Raw genomic sequence first — 24168 nt, forward strand, 5'->3', positions numbered from 1 at the left:
CTACATGCACAGTAGCACCTTTTGGATGCTGGCTGTCGAGTCTATATTAAATCTTCAACCCAGAACAAGGGCTAGTGCCTGAGGGAACAGTGTACTTAAAACCTTGCCAGTACCACTACCGGAAATGCTGTATTCAGGTTTTGGCTTATTGTATTCCTTTCTTTCCCATGAGAACTTACTTGTCAGAGAAAGACGTCAGACACATTCAGTGTTCCTGGGAGGTACAGTGAGTTTGGGATTAGAAGATCTCTGTTGATCTGGTGTCATGGATGGTGTTAAATATTGCAGAGAGAAAGAGAGAGAGAGAGAGAGAGAGAGAGAGAGAGAGAGAGAGAGAGAGAGAGAGGAGAAGAGAAGAGAGAGAAGAAAGAGAGAGAGAGAGAGAGAGAGAGAGAGAGAGAGAGAGAGAGAGAGAGAGAGAGAGAGAAATGAAACTGAAAATATTGGTGGCTAAAAGCGAGGTGAACAAAACTCTATATTGTGTATTTTGCTGACTAGGCAAGAGGAAGAGTCTTCTTTTTTAATGTAACTCCCAAACATAAACAAACAAACAAACAAACACAATTAATGGGAATTCTACTCAGTGTTCAAAGTTTGAAGACAGGAAAGAGGGTGCGAGGTGTCTGACAAGTTTAGGCAGTGAGGTCCAGAGAAGACAGTAAGATAGCCTCTGGAGAGGAAAACCCCACTTCTCTCATGGCCTAGAGTGAAAAAGGGGAGAGGATGGAGACTTTGTTACATGAGTTGTCAGGGTCTGAAGAAGCCTCCATTTGCACAGAATTTTCTAAGTAAAACAAGTCATAACAAGATCAGGACAGGACCAGGATTGAAGATGGGGAGAAAGACTTTTGGGGTAATGATTACAGAGGATGGGAAGTAAGTCAGGAAGACAAATGCTAGACCACACAGAGGGGCCAGCTCAACTTCCCTGCTGACCTGGGTGACAGTACCAGTCCTGTTCTGAAGATGCCACAGCAACAGTGTGGTTCTTGTCATGTGACTTTCAGCTGTTTGGGAGCAGGCACCGACACTGTGGCATGGTCCCTCAGGAGAGCTGTCACCCCAAGCATAAGCGGGCGCAGTGACAAAATCGGAGGGAGTTGAACATTTTGGCAGTAGAGAGAATGGAATGGCAGGACGTAGAATCATCTGGGGGGGGGGGGACGGGATGAATGTAAGGAACTCATAAGGGGCAGAGGGATTGTAGGGAGAACATCCTGCAAGTTCCCAGGATGGCGGTAGCCAATAGCAAGCAAGCAAGATGTAAAGAGAGGAGGTTATGTCAGAGAATTGGACACGTGAGTTAGTGACTGTGAGAGACCAACCGGCTTCAGACAGGCACAATCCATGATTGACAGTGAGAAGGCGTCAGAAGAGAGGGAAAGTCACTGAAGAGACTGGGGTCCTGAGAGACCAGGGTATTTTGGTCATCTGATGGTGTATTTATTCAACACCCAAAGGGATGACAGGCATTTATGTACTGAAGAAAAATGTGACTCAGGTGTCTGAATCTATAGAGGCTGATAGGGAGATGAATGTATTTAGGAAGGAGGTTAGGCGGCTAAAGAATCAAAGACCCGAGGAACCAGGGATGTTCTTCTTATTTATTTTTGTCCCAAGGGAATTAGAGAGTAATTGGAAACAGCAATGGGGAGTCAGATATATGAGAAAGAACACCCAGTTACTATCCTGCAGGCCAGAGCTAAGCATCCTACATTCCTTGTTGGAGCTCAGAACAGAGCAAAGCTAGCTTGGTCGCCATGGTGACCAACGCCAGGTCTCCGTGCTCATTAATCCTGTGTTCCAAACTAAGCACTTAGCAATAGCTTCTGAATAAATGCAGCAAGGCTCTGCATACTGAAAAGGGCACATTCATGTTAAGCAGGGGAAAAAGGTTTTCAATTTCATTCATTAAACTTGAGTAAATAATTTAATATCTTTGGGTACCAGTCCTCCAAGCTAATGAATAAGGATAAATGCTTAATGGAAAGAGCTCGCTTAATAAAGTTAACATCATCGGCTCTACACATAAAAGAAATTGATGTTGCTAGTATATATGCTCACAAAGGAGAAAATGGGAAGGAAGATAATGTATATTAAGCATGGACGGTACGATATGTCAGGCACTTTAGAATAAAATGTCTCATTCAATCTTTGACAACTGTGTGAAGTGCACATTATTTTTCTCATCTCACAGATGAGAAATCAGAAACTCAGAGAAGTTAAAGGAGGTTCACCTGGCTTGTCTCATCTGAGCAGGCTCAGAGCTGTTTGCATCAAGTCCACATTGGTCCTCCTGAGTCTCAATGCAAACCATATATAGCTCTCCCTTCTGACACAGTGGACAGATTAAAGAACTTGACGAAAACTTTGTGCTTCCTTGACATGATCTGAGAAGCTTAACTATTATATCTGAGTTCCATTAGCTTGAAAAAAGTCAACCACCATGATGGCAGCTAGGTAGAGGAAGTGTGCTTAATTAAAAGACACATGCACACACACACACACACACACACACACACACACACACACACACACACACACACACACAGAGTGTATGTGTCTTTGACTTGCCCCAAAGCAATCATTTATCCCCACTTCATCATTTCCTAGAACACAGATGGTCTCATTTTGTAAGCAGACAACCCTAAGGGAGAGTAATTCTGTCCTTTTGAATAGGATAATGCCTCCGTTTAGGTTTTCTGATTTGCTGTAACAATACAAGGAGATGGAGGGCTGTGATTGAAGAAGCTATATTAAAAATCCATTTATTCGTTTTCCTTAAAATTAAACTCCGTAATTATAAACACTTCTTTGATCAGTTTCCAAATCACTACCTCCAGCAGGAGAATTGCAAGATATTAAGTAACAAAAACAGCTGGGTGTAAGGCGAAGCTCTGGCTTCCTTCCCGAAAGGAGATACTGCAAGATGTTAAGCAATAGAAGCAACCTGTTGCCAGGCAGAGCCCCTTCCTCTACACTCACCTGTTACTACGTTGCATCTTTTTAGGTTGTACTCTTTAAATATCCTTACTTTTACCTACAAGACTATTCTAGGATATTTTCTCAAACGTAAATTGGGAGCCCTTGTTTAGCACTTTCAAAATCCTCCCAGAAGTAAACCAGTTTCCTTCTCCAGCAAGCATTGTTGAGTTTAGATTCACCCTCCAAAACCCAGTGCAACTTCCTGAGCTTTCAGACTGGTTGCACTATCTTTGCCTTATGGCTAGAAGCATCTAGAACTGGAAATTAAAGGTTGACATTTCCTTGGGCTTAAATGACCTTTTTTTTTTCCCCCATCAGCACTTCTATAATTTTTTTCTTGCTCAGAGGAGCCTGGATCTCATTATCCTGCGAACATTTTAAACACCATTTAGCAAAAAGATATTAGATTTGGAAGCAGACAGACAGTGTTTTCTTTGTATCCTCTGCAAGTAATGACTTACAGAAGATAATCTAAACAATTTCGTCAGGTACATCAGGGCTCAGAGCTGGAGGTAACAGTTAAATCAACAAGACCCTGAGACTCTTAGCTTCTTACTAATCTTAGTGAAAAAGCTCACAAGGAAGGAAAATGGCAAATGTACTAGGCATGTGCCAGCTCCTAATAGGTTCTACTCTTTAGAAGGCCCATGGGAACTGAAGAAAAGCAAACACTTGCCTTTTTGGGGACAAAACACCCCCACCCAGCAGCAAGAAGAGTTCTTAGTCAATACCACCGAGAGACACCCTCAACACAGTAGGATCCTTGGCCTTTTTTCACTGTGGCTTTAGGATTTTGGCAACTCTCCTCCAAACCATTTTCCAATGAACAGGCCCGACTTACTTAAGAAGGGTGCATGATAGGAGTAGGCAGTGAATGTGCTCTCTCTGACAAAGCTTGAGTCACTGCAGACGAGGTCAGAAGGGCCCTGGGAAATGGCAGGCCGGACTTCATAATAATGGTAAGAAATCCAGGTGTGATGGCACATACCTGTGTTTGGGGGCCTGGGTTTTGAGGATGCTGAGTTCTAGGCCAGTCTGGGCTATAGAACACAGCTTTGCCAGAAAGAGAAAGACAAAATTTACCCTACATGCTGCTTTATTGCCCACATGGAATTGTGTCTATGCTCCCCTTAACTTTCAAAACTATCTCATGAGGTTAGCTGTAGTTTCTCCATTTACTCAATCTGCTCACTGACCGGTGAGCTAATAGCTTAACTAGTAAAACCGGATGGGATGGTAGTAATAGTGACCTCAGTGCAGAGTACCTATGCTGCCCACTAGGTGGTGCTGTCTCACCTATGCTAGTCGGAGTACCTGTTAAGTAGTCTTTGGACCCTCCTTGTACTTTGCTGTTGCCCTGTTCAAAGACAGTTTGTCTCCACTATAACCTGAACGCCAATCAATGAACTTGAATTCTCTGGTGCTTCTGATAAGGGAAAAGCAGCTCGGTAGCACGCCCTCCTTTGCTAACATTTCTGGTTGGATCAGGGCAGTGGGCACACACCTATCTTGCTTGTCAAAATCTAAACTCAAAAGTAACTCCTGAAAATATAAGTTCTGTAGCAAGATTTTTCTGAGTTAAAAAATTATAACTCAGTATTCACTAGTTGTGTAGACCAGAGACGGAATGACAAGTCCCTTGAATCTTTGTGCTTACCTGTTTATGTAGGACACTGTTAATAGGTCAAGTAACTTGGCATTGGAGGGAATGGTTAAACAAAGACGATCCCAAGGCTTGCTTACCTGTGCATGACTGTGCCTCACGTCCGGCTTTTTCTTTCTGTGTTGGGTCTGTATGACATCTTTGCTTTTGTCTACGAATGCATTCTTGAAGTCCACTGTATTATTCAGTGAATAGGTGTGGTCCAGAAGGAGGGTCACTGATCAAACAATCCTGGGAAGGCTCTTATTAAAGAAGACAGCTTCCTTCCAAGCTTGTGCAAGCTAACATGGGCCTGTATGAAGTTGCCCAGAACACACACACACACACACACATTTATTTAATCACACGGTTCTTTTTAATATACCACACTATATTAATACATCATAGAACAGGATTTGGGAAATCTAGACTAATAATACTGGGTTTATAGGTGGAAGAGAAACTCTCCTTCAGTGCGGCAAGAGCATGAGGCTTTGTGTAATTCAAACTCTCTTCCTGCTCCCATTTCAGGGAGGCCTGGGAAAGAGCATCAGTCTGGGGAAATGGTCCCTTCTTGCAGGTTGGGAAGACAATCTGTTTTTGTTCATGGTCTACAGATTCAAATAAGAATCCTACCCACAAACCACTTTTACAAAGAGAAGCAAGGAGGCCAGGGAGTAAGATAAAAATGATGACTTTTATCACGTGTGGAAAATATATGTGTGAGTTTCATATATATATGCAGAAAATGATAGTAGGAGGGCTGCTTGGCGGGGAGTGGATCAGCTTGGGGGAGAAGGAAATAGCATGACAGTGTGGGAATAAACAGGATACAATGATGGATACGTATGGTAAATATATATGTCATAATAGAATACACTATTTTGTACTTTAACCAAACAAGTTAACAATTCAAACAAACACCACCATCTAGAATAGTATCCAATAAAATTTGAATCCAACAACATTTGGCCACCATGACCCAGCCAAGCTGACACAAAAAACTAATTATACCTTCTGCTGAGACACGGGTCCAATCTCTGGCCTATGGAATTGTAAGACTTTGTGCCATTTGTGCCATTACGGGACAGTGGTAGGAAACTAGCAGCTATCTCCTCTTTGACTAGGTGTCACCACCAGTCACTTATTACTGAAGACTTGGTGATTAGTCTCAGTTTTTCTCACCACACATAAGAAGGCCTGGACATGATAGCTGCAAACACCCCTAACTGTATTAGCAGAAGGTCTTTCTCCAGGGTCCCTTCCTAGCTGAGCCTGGTGTCACGTGTGGTGCCTACAATCCCAAGTACTCGGAGGCTGGAGTAGGAGAACTGCAAGTTGAAGATCACTTTGATCTACAAAGTGAGTTGAGGCTCAGTTTGGGCAATGCAGTGGAAACTTACCTTAAAAAGTTTACGATAAGGTTGGTTGTAACTCAGCTATAGAGTGCTTGCTAACATGGTGGCCTATGCTCAGCTCCAATAACACACACACACACACACACACACAGAGAGAGAGAGAGAGAGAGAGAGAGAGAGAGAGAGAGAGAGAGAGAGAGAGAGCTTAATCAGATTTCCGGTAAGGCAGTGGTCACAGAAACACACCAGGCAATGCTTTTGGACTAAAAGATCCCTCGCTCATTGTCAGGAACACTGGCTCCACCAGGCACAGAATTTTTCAACCAAGATTTCACTTCTGTTGCTGCCTCTGAGAAGGACACCTATTGGTCTTCAGCTGATTCCTTCTCATGTGATGCTTCCGGTCACCTCCCCGCGTTTTCATACCATATCAGCACCCGGTCCTATACCAGTGTGGACATGGGCGCTCAGCTCCATCTCTGTCATGGGGCCGTGCCTCCTCTTACTCTGAAAGTGAACAGAGCAGAATTGTGTCCCTGGGTAAAGTAAGGAGTCTATATTGTGTTTTTGTTGCAAATTCATTGCTACTTTTTAAGCTCCTCTGGGTTAGCGTCTTTTTTTTCCTCAGTGGACCGTAGTGATAGCATTCATCTCCACAGAAAAGCTCTTCAACAGTTTCGAGTGAAGATACGGTCTCACTTCATGCGCCCCACAAGATGAATGCAGGACTGTATAATAGCAGTCCATTTTCCACCAGTCTGCGCTATTCACGCTTATCTATGGTTACTTGGCTAAATTTTAATCAGCGGGCTTCGGAATTAAAAAAGATAAAGGAAAATGAAGTAAGCGTTAAGATGGCTGAGCACAGTTAGCGCCTGCATCTTTCCAGCTGCACATCTAGGAAAGAGATCTTTTCCTTTCAGGTTCAGTAACTTTAAAATAAACAAAATGATAAATAAACATAGGCTGTTTGAGAAACATCTGCCTCCCAGGGGACGAGAAGCCAATATTGTGAGGAAGACGGCAGATAAGCCTCGATATGAAAAAGATTTGCTTCAGGAGCCACAGGGAACGAGTCTGTTATCTCTGCTTCTTGTTTCCATGTGGCCAAGGAAAGAACGCCACGGTTGGACTTTGGTGGGATGCCTTCTCAGAGAAGAGGCAACTGGGAAGGAGCGTGGCCAGCTTCAAGCACAGAGCTGAGCCGATGGACTAGTTCTTTTCTTACCTGTCGTCAGCCTCACAGACTGTGTATCTCTTTCTCTTTTCTGCAGCCAAGTGTTAGTGTGTTGCTATGAGTTTTCCTGTCTAAGCTTAAATATGGCTGCACCCATCCTGCCCCATGATTGCAATACCATCCAAGGGTGTTCACTTGAGGTTTTCCAGCCTGCCCCTCTCCCATCTAGAACCTTCTATTCCACTCTGTAAAACTCATCACCCCTGCATATTTAACAATGATAATAAATAATGTCAAAGGATGATCCCGCTCTTGCAGTTGCTCACAGAGAAAAACCCAACAGGTGTCTTTGTTTCCTCGCTTTCACTGAGTGTGTCTTACATCCCACCATGGCCCAGTCGGTGCCGCCAAAATCTCTCCCTTCTGGGAGAGACCACTTCAGATTACAACATTCATGGTCGACCAACTCCAAGCAACAGTGTTTACTCCTGAACACGGCACTAGACTTCCAGTAATGTCTTGGCTTTCTTGCTTCTGATTCCCTCCACCAAGCCAGCCACAGACAAAGGTGTATGTGATTGCTTCATCTCCATGAGTTCCCTTGTCCCTCCTCACCTCTTCCCTCAGTGTTACTTTCTACTCCCCCTTAATTGTCTCCTTGGTGTCAGCCTTCTTTATTTTATTTTTTAAAGATTTCTTTATTGGTTTGTTGGTTTGTTTTATGTATGTGAGCACACTGTAACTTTCTTCAGACACACCAGAAGAGGATCCCATTATAGATGGTTGTGAGCCACCATGTGGTTGCTGGGAATTGAACTCAGGACCTCTGGAAGAAGGGTCAGTGCTCTTAACCACTCAGCCATCTCTCTAGCCCCAGTGCTGGCCTTCTTTATGTTCTGTGAGCATTAAAACAAAACGAAACAAAACAAAACCAAAAACCAAAAACCAAAACAAACAAACAAAAAACTTGTTCCAACTCATAGCCTTTGGCCTTATGGCTTCCTTTGCTGGAAGTGTCTTTTCCCATGAACTTACATGTTTCCTTCCTTGCCAGGACACGTCCCCAGACACCCATGACAGGGGAAAAACCAACAACGATAACAACAACAACAAACAAACAAACAGAAAAACAAAACAAAAATAAAAACAAACAAAAAAAAACAAACTGACCAACCAAAAAGCCAAAAAATAAAAATCAAAAACCTCTGCCTTCTTCAAGATTCCCATTGCTTTATCCTTTCTTTAACGTCCTGAATATGCATAAACATTTTAGCCCATGTCTTATCTAACATTCCAACTCAACGAAGTCTTTCTTATCTGAGATGGTAAAAAAAAGTACTCCTAGAAGCTGCAACTTGTACACAGCCGGGGCTCAATAAATAATTGTTTTGTAAGCATGACCACGATGAACTTTGCAATTTATCACCATCAACCAAAAACTCACCTTGGATGCCTCAGCAACCACTCTCTATTTTCCTTCAGTTTTTGCTCATAGGCAACCACCCCCTACTTTTTGTTTCTGCATTCCTGTGTACTTTGGACTTGACATATGAGTGGACTCACACAAGCAGTGAATAGTCTTCTATAACTGGCTTCTTCCACTCAACATAATGATTCTTGAAACAATGCGCCAAAGCAGGACTACATCGTTGCCTTTTATCAAAGAAAAGTGTCCCACTGCGTGGAAGAAACCAAGTCCCGCTCCGTTTTGCGCAGTGAAAAGTTCACCTGAGGTTTTCAAGTTTATTTCTCAACCATGTGTCACTCCATATCATTATGAGGAAGCCACAACACCGATTAGACTTGGCTTCCAGAGAGAACAAATGGAGAACATTAGATTCTTGGGTTTGTCCACTGAATCTAGGTTTGTACCAAGGGGGTGTGAATGAGGAACTTCCATTGCTTTAAGTTCAAGCATGCGAATGTATCCTGAGAGCATGTCCTAAGGAAAAGTTACCATATACTGATAATCAGGGAAATGAGGAATGACTTAGCGAAGGTCACCTGGAGAACTTTAACCAGAGAGTGAGCCTAACAGTGTGGGCACCTGTAAGCATTTATCAGAGAATCTGTAACAGGCGGGGGCACTCAGGTACTTAATAACGGTGATGAAATTCTCCCCAGAAGAACCAACAACCATAACCAAGAGAATGTTGGATGGCTTACCCATAAAGGCTTGCAGAACAGTGTCAGGATAAAGGAAAAGAGAGAGTGAGCCAGAAACATCGATCTTCCAAGATAATAGAGAAGTCACTGGAGTTGGTGAGATTATTGATAAGAAAGGATTAAAAAATAACCTCACCATGTGACATAAAGGACAGTCTACAGGGGATGAAGAGGTGATGGTTCCTGCTGACACAGGGGAAGTCAGTTCTGAACTTCACAACACAGAGAATGCCAAGTTCTAGAGTAATGGGGCCTTAAGGATAACGAAAAAAAATCTAATTAGAGATATATGAAATTTTGACAATAAAAAAAGTAAATCATAAAACAACTGAATAAGTAAAAAGTAGGTTATTTGTTAAGGAACAAAACTTGGTCGACTTCTATTTCTTTATAATATTCAGAATTTTAAAAATTAATAAATGCCCTCCATATGGAATTGATATTAGGTTCTCGTGCATACTAGGCAATCTTTTTACTTTATCAAGTATATTGATAAGTCTTGTCTAAGTTGCCCAGTCTAGACATACAAGTGGTAAGACTGAACAGAAATGAAGACTCACCTATCTGAATGGGCTGATGAAGCCACTAGAGTCACCTATGACTGGGTGACATTCTAAGTGGGAAGAGAGTAGGAGGATTGGGAACTCCTCTACACCAAGAAATGCTCATTTTCCCACTAGGGCATGGCGGTGTATGCCTTTAATCCCAGTACCCAGGAAGCAGAGGTAGCCTGGGCTGTATTAGTGAGGCCGGGTCTCAGAAAAGAAAGGTCAAGAGCGAGAGGTGGTGTTTGCATCCTTAACTGAGATACGATTATAAGATTATAATAATGTCAAAGCTGTGCAATTATATCTTTGTATATCACATTGTACTTGTTATATTATGAGCTTGAGTTGAATTAAAAAAAAAAGTGCATAGAAGCCCTAATCGCTAACATGTCAGCCTGTGAACGTGCTTGGATACAGAGTTCCTGCAGATGCCATCACTAGTATCAATGAGGCCATTCTGGCGAGGGATGAACCTATTGCAGAACATGTAGTATTCTTCTTAATGAAGACACAGACAATGAAATGTGGAGATAGAGGTGAAGACTGACACTTCTAGAAGCAAAGTGCCACCAAGGCTCGGCAAACCAGCACCACAGCTGAGACGGATTCTCTTTCAGAGACTCTGGAGAAAACTGGCAACACTTGCAAACACAGGGATTTCAGACCGTCCTCTTTGTTGCTGCAGGAAGACGAGCTTTTCTTGTTTTAAGTTTTGTTTTTGTTTTTTAAAGTGGAAGTTGTTGAAAAGTAATGCATTGAATCTTCCTGATAAAACATACTTCTCAAAGTTCCCCCAACCAGCCTCTGAGATCTAATTTCTTGGGGAAATCATGAGAATCTAAAATTTTAAAATTTTACATCATACATTCTTTCAGAAAGTTCTTGCTAGAGAAAAAAACATTCAAGTATAAAAGAGAGATGTTCCAGCTCAGAAAAGGCGACTCCTCCATGCATTCAGTTATCCCAAGATGTCAAGGGTCAAGGATAAAGCCCAAGTCCATTAAGAAAAAGCTCCAAGGCTGTGGTCCCCTCTAAGTTGTAAAATTTCCATTCCGACTCTTTGATTCTCTTTCTTACTGGATACTCTCCAGCAGCTCAGGTGACCCTGCACATGACTTCCAGAAAGATCTCTGTATTTGTCCTATCTCACTTAGGAGCAGCAACCTGAGCAGAAAGAAGACCTCACCCAGAACCCTTCCAGGTCAGAATACTGATGAACCCTGGCCCAGGGAGGATGCCTTTGATTAGAATGCCTCCTGCAAGTGAGAAGACCCAGTATCTGCTAAGCCTCACTGGAGAATTGATTCCCTATCCAGACACTGCTTGTGGGAACGTTTCCTTCTTTAAATGTATTCTGCATAATCAGGGGATGCTGTAAATAGGGCCAAGAAGGAGCTATCCATGTGAGAAAACTGATTTGAAATTTATAAAATGCAATGGCATTTCTACTGCATCTGGTTTTCATAATAACAAGCAATATAAAATTTCCTGTAGAAAAATAATAATGAGGTAGAATAGCATACTAATACGGGATTATTTTTTCAAACCAGCCTGCCCGCTTGCAAATTTCTGCTGCAAGCTCAGTACCTTGGTGTACTTTGTGCAAATTGTTAACCCAAGGATGACTTTTCCCAACTATAAAATTAGGATAAAAATTGCATCTACTGCAGAGTGGCTGGGAGATTTACGAGGTTTTGCACGAAATACATTTAGGTTATGATGTGGTACATTGTCCAATTCTCAAATTAATATTGGTGACAGAAATAAATATCAATAACACTACCACTACCATATTGATGATGATGATGATGGTGGTGATGGTGGTGGTGATGGTGGTGGTGATGATGATGAGGATGAGTTTCTTTGGACTTTTATTTTGAGGACTGATGAAAATTTCAGGTATAATTATTTATGATGCTGGCCCTTAGGGGTCATTTGGTCTGCCCCTTTAAATTAGGCAAAGAAGGAAACTTCTAGTTTCTCAGGTTGCTAACACTTAACATTTCTTATCAGAAAAAAAATCCACAGTGGTTTCCTGCTCTGTTCAGTAAGTGAGTTTCATTCCTAAGGCACTGTCCAATCATATTATCAAATTTTTTTCTTAGTCACAGTCTGGTTTCCTGCCTTTCGACGACTGTTTCTCTAATGCTAACTTTTAAACTTCTTAATTTGAACTATGGCATTTAAGCTCTTTTGATGATACAGAGCGTGTGTGTGTGTCTATGTGTGTCTGTGTGTCTGTGTCTGGGTGTGTGTTTATTATATCACAGAGACACAGCTCCCAGGATGCTTTGACTTCAGTCAATGCACTTGGAAATTTCATGTCACCATAGTTTGCACCAAACTTTAGATCCACCTACTTTGAAAGAGAAGAAAGTCTCTCTCTAGTTTATAAAACGGTTAGAACAATTTCTAAAGACTGGAAAGAGGGCTCAGTGGTTAAGAACACTTGCTACTTCTGAAGAGGTGTGGGTTCAGCCCCCAGAACCTGTACTAGAATGTTCTCCGTCACATGGAATTCCATCTCCAGGCAGGGTCTGCAAACGTACTGTGCACAGAGATGAGTGGCACACTCACACGAAGAAGCCAAACTTTCAATTTAAAATCCTCGCAAATTTCTAAGGTCTCCTGCATGAGCTGCAGTTTTAAAATATCTTCCTTATTCTGAATTTAAAGTTATACTTATCTATTATTATTTGTGTGTATGTGTGGATGTGCACGGAACTCACTGCAGCATTGGTGAAAACTGGTTCTCACCTTCTACCCTACGGGTCCCGGATATCAAACTCAAACAGTCAGGTTTCGGTGCCACGCTCTTTTACCTATTTCTAACCTCCGAATTTTAAAGAAAAAAGTCCACAAAATCTTTCATTGGTACTAGTGTTTGGCATTTTAATGATATTAATCATTTTTTATAGACATCATTTACTTCCGAATCCACCTGGGAAGGAAAAGCAGTGTTCAAGGCTGTAAGAAATCGTTAGCTCCTGTTCCCCGATGCATTTGTTAGCATTCAGAAAGATGGTGGTACTGGCTTAAGGAGCGACTTACACTGGGGTCAGGAATAACCCTTTGTGGCTGGGCAGGAGTCACACGTGATAAGCAAAGGTTAAAGAGAACCCGTGAGAAAGTCTTGCTCAATGAACCTCATGAGGAAAGTCATGCATATGAAGGAACCATAAACACACATGTGTGTTTAAGTGTCTGTCTGCTTCCATTTTCCTCCATAGGTGCAAACGTGAACATGAAAACCAACAACCAGGATGAGGAGACACCCCTGCACACGGCGGCCCACTTCGGCCTCTCTGAGCTGGTGGCCTTCTATGTGGAGAACGGGGCCATCGTGGATAGCATGAACGCCCACATGGAGACCCCACTGGCCATCGCCACCTACTGGGCCCTGCGCTTCAAGGAGCAGGAGTACAGCAGGGAACACCACCTCATCTGCCGTATGCTTCTAGACAACAACGCTGAGGTCAACGCTCGGGATGACGACTTCAAGTCCCCTCTGCACAAGGCTGCCTGGAATTGCGACCACGTGCTCATGCACATGATGCTGGAGGCGGGTGCGGAGGCCAACCTCATGGATATCAATGGCTGTGCAGCCATCCAGTACGTGCTGAAGGTCACCTCCGTGCGTCCTGCTGCGCAGCCCGAGATCTGCTACCAGCTGCTGCTGAATCACGGGGCTGCGCGCATCTACCCCCCACAGTTCCACAAGGTGAGGCTACATCCCCGCTTTTAGCTCAAGTAAAGCTGTGTGTTGCCCTACAGTCTCCCGGTGATTCCAGCTTGATCTTTGAAGTAACCACATCCGACCGCTATTAGATGCCCCCACCTTCCTCTCTGTGTGTTTGAAATTTGAGCAGGAGCTGGAAGTCAGTGCACCAGGGAAAGATAAATGTTCCTATCCAATATCTGGCCTAAAGATTACACAACCTGTTATAGATTGAGTTAGCTTATAGCCAGGAAGAACTGTACATTCTTCCAATTGGACTAAAGTTAGCAATAATGTCAGCTAACACATAGGGGACCAATACTGACTTGTAATGAATTCAGCGCGATGTTCTAAACATTTGGATATGCTCATTCGCTTCCTTCAATAATTCTATAAAGGATTCATCGCCTCTGTTTTCCAGTGAGGAAATGGGGGTAACCAATCACGTCTGAGCTCCCGAAGTGGTGGGATTAGGACCTGACCTTAGATAATTTTATTCAAGGATTTATTCACAAAATATCATGCAGCAATGACCTCTTTTCTGAACAATACTAATTAACAGTCTCTAATGGGCTGGCAGGGAGCAGATGCTAATGATGTTGATATGACCAAGACAAGGTACCTACTCAAGTAGCTTCGTCTATTGGGAAAGGAAAACACACAGAGGTCATTTTAATATGCACAGTACATGATGGAGTAGAGGGAGGCAGGAGGCGCTAGCATCAGGTTAATGATGATCATTAATTTGTAGTCAAAATGCGTTTTAACACTTAAAGCAAACCAGATGATAGTGTAGTTCTGAAACTTTAAAGAAACTGAGAAATTTGAGGAATGTTCCTTCTAACTCCACTGAGTCCCGTATACATATACACATATAGAATTCATACATAATGCACGTAAAGAATATATACACATATAAATGTATAAAACACAAACACACACACACACACACACACACACACAGAGTTCTAGAGATGGGAGGGCAGTCAGAAGTGGTGGTGGTGGACACACTCCTATTGGTCCAGCATCGAAGAAATAGAGGTAGAAAGATTGTAAGTTTGAGGCCAGCCTGGGTTATAAGGTAAGTCCTTGTCTCATACTATCAGAATTACAAAAACCCAACCAAACTACCAAACAAACAAAAAAAAAAAGAGTAAGGAAAAGGAAAAGTAGAAATGATAGAGATGGCTTAGGAGCAGTGAGTGTCATAGGGCAATCTCCAGATAATCCTGATAAGAACATTCAGTTATTCAGTTAAGACCTGGTGAGTCAGTAACCCTGACTTAGGAGGGACTTCTCACTTACTTCTTAGTATTTTCAACTGAGGATTAATTTTTGTCTGCTGTTTAGGGACAGAGGCCTAGTGACTGTGAATGCCAAGTGTCTACTTAGTCATGTATTGCTATACATACAGCTTTGTTTTTGAGACCTCCCTCACCCCAGATTTCTCCAGCATTTAAATTGAGAGTGGGGGTGGTGTGCCCACCAATCTGCTGAGACAGTACCCCTGCCATCTTTTTCCTTGTGTTTCGTGTTTTGGGGGCAGGGTACAAACTTCTAGCACCAACCCTGTTTGGCGCCTCCTCTAGTCTTTACAACAAGCACGCAATTTTGGGTCCCGAAGAACACTGGCAGCACCATCAGTTAGTGTCTTCCTTTTGGGTTTTGTTTGCTCTTCTAACTTCCTGTGCTTTAGCTGACTGCTAAGGAGACTTAACGTACGTAGGCTTGAATTCTGGTGCCTGGCTGCCATCGTCAATAGTTTCATTGCTGTCCCTGTAAAGTGTGTGAGGTTGGGAAAGTGGAAGAAAAACTTCAATGTACTATCCAGACGCTTCAATGTGATTTAGAACAACCGCTCCACAGCCTTTCCTAAGAGAAAGTCGTCTTTACGACAGGAGAGTGACTGACTCATTTATCCTGAAGATAAAGTGATTTGTTCTCCCCTGGATAGGGAATTCAGTTTCCTTATTTACAAGGAACAAGGTCAGAGTGGCTCTCTTCCCACTGCAAAGAGGATGGGCAGAGTGTGTGGTTCACTGAGAGCCAATGTATAAATTATATAAGCGACGTGGTGTGGAGAGGCTGATAGGGTGGGTCTACGATTGCTTTCCAGAGTACAAAAGGACATTTGATTTTTTTTCTCCTGCTGCTAGCATAATTCTGAAGGAAGCGACACCCCAGGGAGCCAAAATCGAGATTTCTTGTAGGTCAAGAGAGACATTTTTCCTGGGGAAGGGAAAGATAATGTGAGAATTTGGGGGAGGTAAATGTGATTTATATAATAATATGAATATGAATAACGTGTGAAGCCCATTGGTCACACAATTACCTTACTAATAAATGGTGTTTGTTTGTGTGTGTGTGTGTGTGTGTGTGTGTGTGTGTGTGTACAAAAATTTATCATTCTTTAAGGTTCAAGGTGACTTTAGGAGAGTTCCTTACTGAAGTGTCTTACAAGTGGCGATTTAGAAAGACATCTTTAAATCCTCTCTCTCTCTCTCTCTCTCTCTCTCTCTCTCTCTGTGTGTGTGTGTGTGTGTGTGTGTGTACAAAAATTTATCATTCTTTAAGGTTCAAGGTGACTTTAGGAGAGTTCCTTACTGAAGTGTCTTACAAGTGGCGATTTAGAAAAACATCTTTAAATCCTCTCTCTCTCTCTCTCTCTCTCTCTCTCTCTCTCTGTGTGTGTGTGTGTGTGTGTGTGTGTATGTGTGTTTGGAGGTGAATGCAACTTGAAGTTGACTTCATCTATCACTTTCCACTGGACTGTTGGAACGGGCTCTGTCTCTGATCTTGGAGTTTGCTGCATAATTAAGGCCAGCAAGCTCCCAGGATGGCATTCCCTTATCTCTGTCTCCTCAGCACTGGGAATAGGATGCCAGTCTCTTTTAGAGGGTCTTGGGGATGGGACTAAGGTTCCATGCTTGTCCAGTAAGTACTCAGTCCATCGAGTCATCTGCCCAGCGCTTTGAATCTACACCATGTTTGTCTATGCTTTAGGAGTCAGATGGTGAGGGGGTAGCATCTGATCGATTCCCCAGTGATCACTGTTTTAGAAAACAATTTCATCTCTAGTTAGTCTTTATTCTGTGATGGAAGGAAAAGGCAGTATAGAGACAGAATGTAAGTTCCCTGGTGTCCTCTGCTTCTTAGATTATCAGAAGCTAAGCAGAGGCAGTGACTTATCCTTTGGTGCCCACAATGGCCTGCTGTCATGTGTTTGTCTAGGTTCCTGGCAATCAGTCCAGAGTGGTGCATTAGAGTTTGCTATCATCTGTCTGTCTGTCTATCTATCTATCTATCTATCTATCTATCTATCTATTATCTGTCTTTATAGTTATCTGTCTGTCTGTCTGTCTGTCTGCCTGCCCGCCTGCCTGCCTACCTACCTATTACCTTACTGAGGCCCGAGAAGATGAGTCCAGTTGTGTTAGTCCCAGAAACCTGAGGTGCTGATAATGACAGCTGTCAGGCTAAAAACGATCTTTTCATGGTTTGATAATCAAGACTTTTTTCTGTCAAAAGAAAACTTAGTAGTTAGAATATATGGTGATTTGAATAGGAATGGCCCCATAGACCCTTGTGTTTGAATGGTTGGCCTAAAGGGAGTGGTACTGTTAGGAGGTGTGGCCTTCTGGGAGTAGGTGTGGCCTTCTGGGAGTAGGTGTGGCCTTGTTGGAGGAAGTATGTCACTGTGGGGGAGGGCTTTGAGGTCTCATATACTCAAGTTAGGCCTAGTATGGCAGCTTCCTTCTGCTCCCTGCAGATCAAGATGTAGAACTCTCAGTTCCTTCTGCAGCACTGCGTCTGCCTGTATGCTGCCACGTTTCCTACTCTGATGATAAATAACTAATACTCTGAAATGGTAAACCAGTCTCAGTGAAATGTTTTCCTTTATAAGGGTTGCTGAGATCATGGTGTCTCTTCATAGCAATAGAAACCATAACTAAGATAGACTATCAGCCAAAACTAATGCCAGCAGTGGAGGTGTTAGGCCTGTCACATCTGAAGATGGCACAAGGTCGGGATTTGGAACCACCAAATGTTTTACTCTAATGACAGTTGAAGTCATTGCTTCATTATACACAGGAGGATGTTGCATGTAAATGGAAGCATAAGACATATGATGCTTAGTTTCTAAACCATAAACATCTACACTCCTGTATGCACAACTTTATTTGAACCTTTTCTGAAGAGGAGCAAGGAAGAGGATTACCAGAGACAACACTAAAGGCTAAGTTGAAATGAATTTTAGATAACAAGTAAATTTTAGCATAAACCCCTTTCAAGCAGTATTTAGGGCATATATGAAAGTTGTTGTCTACTCAAAATTTGTCCTTAATCATGACACCACATTATGAAGACTGCAGGCTCCAGTAAGTCAGCGATACGTTGCAAGGGAAGGACAACTCATAGCAAAATCTTATCTTCCTCCATTTCCTCAGTTTTCACAAGGAGGTGGAAACCCAGAGTTAAATAAGACGGGTTGTTATATGGACACCTCCCACTTCAGCATAACTGGCTTACCTCCCATGGAAAGGTTATCTGGTTTGAGACTTACTGTAGATTTATTTGCTCAGTGTTGGGACATAACTCCCCAGCCTAACAACCACAACCCTAGCTGAGAGTTTTTTCTTTCAAGTGACTGAGTGTGGTTTGGTATATGACACCAGTCCACTGTAGGGGCTGTTGCTGGGAGATGTCTTTGGTTGACTCACTGGCAACTCTGAAATTTGCTTTGCCATATGGTCACCAGTAAACTTACTGTGGTACTACTGTGCAGTCATTTTATGACAGATTTAGCAGACTCTCAGAGTCCCAAGCAGCAGGAAGTATGTATCGAGACTACCTCTCTCAGCATCACTTAATTTATGGGCAGAGCAAGGAGTTCTTCAACATCCTGTCTTTCTGTTCTTGTTAGGAGCCTGTTGGGTAGTAAAAATTAAAAATAAAAAAAGAGGGCTGGAACCGGTTGCTGCACATACCCTGGTGGTCCACACTCTCTTGATAGTCTTGGTTCTGGCAAACCATTGGAACTAGTGCTAATTTATTTCAGCAGCTCCATGATGCCCCCATCTACTTTCTGCTGTCCCAGAGCCATTCCAACACAGCACCCTGTCAGGCCACCCCACCCTTACAGCTCTCTTGACTGTTTTCCACCACACCAGGCATATACATCCCAATTCTGTGGCAGCCCAGTGCATCCTGCCACCAAACACTCTCTTGAACTCAATTAAATTGCCACATGAAAGAACACATCACAGTATAGCCTCTGATCCAATTGATATGATATAATTTGCCCACCTAGACAACACAAAATCCTATACACATCCATCCCTTAAGAATAGTCCTAACAACCTGTAATATGTACAGAGAGGAATCTGAACATCCAAAGCCATGTTCTCTTGGTTGCCTCCTCCTTGCCTCCTCTGCCTCTCTAAAACATTTCTCCCTCCCACCCTTCCTTCTCATCCAATGACAGGCCTCGTTCTATCCTGTACCTGCCTTCACCTGCATAATGACATCAACCTACAGCCTATCTTTTATTTTTCATGGTTGATAAAGTTAGCTTGATTTCATGAATATGCCCTTCTACATTGGACCAGGCAGTATAACCAGACCCAAAAGATGTGATATTCCTTAAAAAGTAGAGTGATCCGGACAACTTGATAGGTACGGGAATTCTTTCTAGACACGCGGTCTTGGTGTGGTCCCTTCTTGGGCCTCAAAGACCAGAGTCTTGGTGATCTCAAAGCCTACTGACTAGGGGATCCTCCAGGTGTGTGAAACCGTACCCAACCTTGCTTAGGGGTTCTTAATGTCTGTGAGAATTGTGAATCATGTGTCTACACCAAGCGACACAATTCTCCGTTCCCTCTGCAGGTGATCCAGGCTTGCCACTCTTGTCCCAAGGCAATTGAAGTTGTGGTCAATGCCTACGAGCACATCAGATGGAACATAAAGTGGAGGAGAGCCATTCCTGATGACGACCTGGAGGTAAGTAATCCACTTGCTGTCCTTTTCACCAGCCAGTGCCGCCAGACCTCTGGATAAGAACTCGGCATTCTTGTTTAAAAAACTGGTTTTGAGAATACTTTCAAAGTCTATGCATGCATGTCTGTCAAATATGTGTTATTAGGGAGTCCTGGAGAATTTCTTTGAGAAACACTTAAGTAAATATACAAAAGTCGAAGTTTTATTTCCCTTCAATTTAAGTGAGTTAAGGGATTCTATCCAGGACTGTCCACTCAGCAGTTTTTTTCCCACAATAGCGTAGTTTTTTTTATGGAGCTAGTTTGTTTATTTTCAACTATATCTAGGCGCTTATGACTAAGCAGGAAACACTATTTCAGAGTCTACAGTGAGCTTCACGCAAAATCCTTAGTAGAGTCATGCCCCCCACTTGTGGACTTAAAAGACTTTGGTCCATCTGTAAACAAGCCCTTCCCACAGAGCATCCTGTTCTAGACTTCTGAAGTCACAGCTCTGTCTAATACATGAGAGGTGCCAGGTACAAAGTTCCCTGGTGCCTAGAGGTCAATGGCTGATTTGTATCATCTTATTCTGCTAGTTGTTAGCTCTTTTACTTTATAAAGTTACTTGTCTGCTAGCCTCTGCCAGTAGATATTACCAGGTACATAAAGAGCAGGCTATAATATTGAGTTAGACTAAAATCACCCATTTTGGTTTTAGTTAGTCCAGACAGTTCAGTCATGGTAGTTTATATCCTATCCTGGATTGTGAATGTGTTTGTCTGCTTTTCTTCCCACCCCTTTCATACTCTACTTCCTGACTTACCCATTTTCATTTTGTGCTCAATTTTGTTCACTATCAGAGAACCTAGAAATCTATTCTAATGAGTAAAGTAGGGATAAATGCATGCGTGTGAATTTGTATCTGTGGAAGCTGTGGAGCCTCCCTCAAATTAACCTTTTCTGCCTTGCTTTCCAGAAACACTGGGATTTCTACCACTCTCTCTTCAAGGTGTGCTGTAACACTCCCAGGACCCTCATGCACCTGTCAAGATGTGCCATTCGAAAAGCGTTACACAACAGATGCCACAAAGCAATTCCTATGCTGTCCCTCCCACTGTCATTGAAGAAGTACTTGCTTTTGGAGCCAGAGGGAATCATTTATTAAGTCTTAGGAGACAACAGTTCCCAACCCTAGATTTCTAAGTGGACTCACTGGGTAGACGCAGTTTGCATGGATAAAACGGTACTTGGGTTGGTTATCACACTTTAGGGATTTCAAAATGCTTTACATTCACCAAGCCATTAATCCTAGAGTAGCATGCTGAGGGAAAATAAGCCGGTAAAGTTAAAGAATTTTGAGACAATGGCCACATTTAGAAGGTAGACACCATTACACAACAGTAATAGCTCATGTAGTGACAACTTTTATTAGGTACCCAATGAAGTTTGTAGAACTTTCACATGTGATTTCATCTGTAAAGGGACCCACATTTTCTTACATTGAATCTCATCCACTACATTATCAGTAATAAGTTTACATGACTGTTTAGTTTGCAAAGTGGCAGGTTTTGTGAGCGACCTCTTTGACCTCTTAGGCTTGGTGTCTCCCACCAATGACTATTGGGGAGACATTGCTGTTACTAGTTTTAGAAACACCTCCTCCCCAAACCAAGATCATCCACTCCTTTTGGTGACAAATGCACAGGAGTGCAGTGGGAACAAGATCTTTGAGTCTAGATAGATATAAAAAAGGAAAGAGCAGTTTACTTAATAGCCTAGGAATAGACATTTCTACACACTCACTGAGCCAGACACTGGAGGTCACAGATGGGTCAGACAGGACTCCTGTCCTCCAGGGTCGCATGTTTAACAGGGGATCCAAACATACGAGCAGGTGACTGCTGTATGAAGCGAAGGGGCAGGAGTACAGGTGCAAATTCATATTTACTGCTTAACTTTCTGAAGTGTGCTGACTTGATTTTTTTTTTTTGAATCATGGAGAGCTGTGTGGAGGGACCTGCTATTATTATGGTAAATGTCTTTTAATTTCTCCAGATTATCTAGATAGTGTTTTATTTTGTGTGGCTTCCTATTTAGTACCATCACAGACTCTGAGAAAAAAAAATATTCTACACTCTGGCTCTCACATAGATGAGAAAGAACTTTAGTGAAGTGGGCAAAAGCAGTTGTGAAGAGAATGACTTAATTGGTTTTCTTGGTGTTTCCATGGGACAGGTTGACAGTTTAGAGCATTTTAGTTGATAGATAAGGAACTTGCGTTTTAACAGTGGCTCCCTTCAGACGATTAAAAAAAAAATAAAAAAATAACCCTTTGCGAAGTGTAGAAGGAAGTATTTAGTGTTTGCTAGTAGAATCACACTGGTATGCCTCCTGGAGAACTTGGTTTTGCCCATTTGGTTCTCATTGACACTGTTGGATTAGCCTATCGCCTCTGGGCACAGACTTGGTAGCAGTTAAAGTAGTGAAGTGTAGACACTGTACCTGCCACTGTGGGCAGACTCCTTTCATTTCTCTGTGGTGTTGCCTCTTGCTTTCTGTCAGATTCTCGTCTGTTGTGGTGACTAGAGATGTTGTCAGATATCCCAGTAGTTCCCCATGTAACTGTGTTTGTAAATGGAGACCCTCTTACCCCCAGTGTTATGCAGATGGACATGTTCATGCTTTTGAGGTATCAATTTAACTCAACTGATTTCAGAAAAAAAATTATTCTGTATTAGAACAAGATTGTTATCGTGGGACAGAATGCTGAGTTTGTACAGATTACACGTAGAAAGTAGTTTGCTTGACTGAATGTTATTTAGAACATATCTCAGAATATTCAAAGGGTTGGGGATTTCTCTCTATCATCAGGAACATTTTGGCAGAAAAGTCTGTGCTAGACTGATTCATCACAGGTATAGAGTGACTGAGAACAAGCGGACAAGGTGTTCCTCATATAGGGAATTAGGGGAGTTTGTCGTAGTGTTGCAATGTTTCCCTTAGTCTAGCATAGAATTTGTAGCCACTTGTTTTGAATTGCTTGCATGTGGATTTATTGCAATTACTTCTGTACCTTGACCTTTAATAAAACTTCAATAAAGATCATAAATAAAGCTCTGGTTTTTCCTTTGATCTTTGTGAGTTATATGTCAACAAGACTTGTCTTCCTCCCACAATATTGACTCTCAATAGTGACACAGACCCCCCCACCACCCAAAAAAGACTTGTTTCACTGATTTTCTCAACATTTAGGAAGAAGGGCAGAATGAAGAATTGTGCCTGTCAACAAATAATGTTTTCAAAAGAAAGTGAACAGGGCAGGACTGGAACAAAACAAAATGGAGGCTGTCACTATTTAGTAAGTGTACTTTAACTATAAGTAGGAAATTGACCTGGATGCTCCTTGTCCACTTCTTCCCATCTCTGGCATCCTGGGCTTTTCATTTTCCTCTTTTCTTACTACTTACTTAACCCTGGACAAAGCAAGGGAAGAAATTGTGCCCTCACAGTGCCATTGTACTTTCTGGGAGAATTTTCTGTAAATACCCATCTAACATTCCAAAAAAAACCCCAGTCCTCTTCAAAACGTTCCATGAGAGGTGGTGGCTTTGGTAAAAGGAAGAGGCCTCCTCTCCACTCTTCTGTACTTCTCTGCATCTACAAAAGTCTGTGTTCTAGTTTTTAGTCACTCGCTACTACATATCTGCTTGTCCTTCCATTTGGAACCTGGTAGCTTCCGATAGTAACACAGTAGTCAGAAGAAGACGGGAGAGATAAGAAAAACAACAAACCATTTGCAGTGAGTTTTCAGCCTGGCAAAAGATGGTAATACCTTCAATCTTGGTTACTCATGTGACAAACCCACGAAGTTCTAAGTTCATACATTTTTCAAAACTTTTGAAGAAGAATGTAACTACTCCCTAATTCCGCTTGAAACGCAAGCATCACAGATCATACTCAAAGATCCCATGGCTCTTTTGGTAGGATGCTGGGCAGATACTTTAAAGATTGAGCTCTGACACTGCATCCTTCATATCCTGGTTGTCACCCCCATCTTACCACAAATGGTATATCTGCTCCCTTTAATTTCCATCCCTTTAACATGGGACTAAGGGTGTTACTTCCTCCATGAAACCTGATAGGATTATTTTGAGCATTGCACATATCAGGCACTTTCTTGCTGTCACCATCTTTAATACTATTATAGTTCCTGTGATACAGAGATAGGTTTTTACCAATGGGTTAATGTAACTTTTGAGTAAAACCATTACTGTAGCAGATACATATGATATTCCTTTCCACTTGGGAAGCAAGGCAGGTGGTCTGTGTGGCAGGCTCTTCAGGGGTGGGGGAATCAATGAATACAAGGTAGATGAGGACTGAGACTTCCTTGAACTCTTTTGAGGTAAAGAATAGGAGAGGAAAGAACAACACTGGGGAAGATTAGCAAACAGGCAAGAAGATGACTTACTGAAATGCTGCTCTTTTGTGAGTAAGTTCACTCAGGAGGTGTGGCTCCTTTTACTATCTAATTGGTCATAGGGTCATGTTTGCCATGAGGACAGTGAGTGCTGTCCCTCTGCTCCTGTCTTTGGT

At 42.4% G+C, this 24168-nt stretch overlaps 1 protein-coding gene across 1 annotated transcript in view; it reads left to right on the forward strand.

Annotated features, from left to right (window-relative positions):
- Asb4 (ankyrin repeat and SOCS box-containing 4) overlaps positions 1 to 20953 on the forward strand; it is a 37637-nt gene extending 16684 nt beyond the window's left edge. Inside the window, exons 3-5 of the mRNA NM_001024318.1 lie at positions 13107 to 13597; positions 19481 to 19594; positions 20549 to 20953. Of these exons, the coding sequence (NP_001019489.1) occupies positions 13107 to 13597; positions 19481 to 19594; positions 20549 to 20737 (794 nt within the window). The 3' untranslated portion in view covers positions 20738 to 20953. The remainder of the gene's footprint in view (positions 1 to 13106; positions 13598 to 19480; positions 19595 to 20548) is intronic.
- Positions 20954 to 24168: the final 3215 nt, after the last annotated feature.

Source organism: Rattus norvegicus, chromosome 4 (assembly GCF_036323735.1).
Source record: "Rattus norvegicus strain BN/NHsdMcwi chromosome 4, GRCr8, whole genome shotgun sequence".
Classification (NCBI taxonomy): domain Eukaryota; kingdom Metazoa; phylum Chordata; class Mammalia; order Rodentia; family Muridae; genus Rattus; species Rattus norvegicus.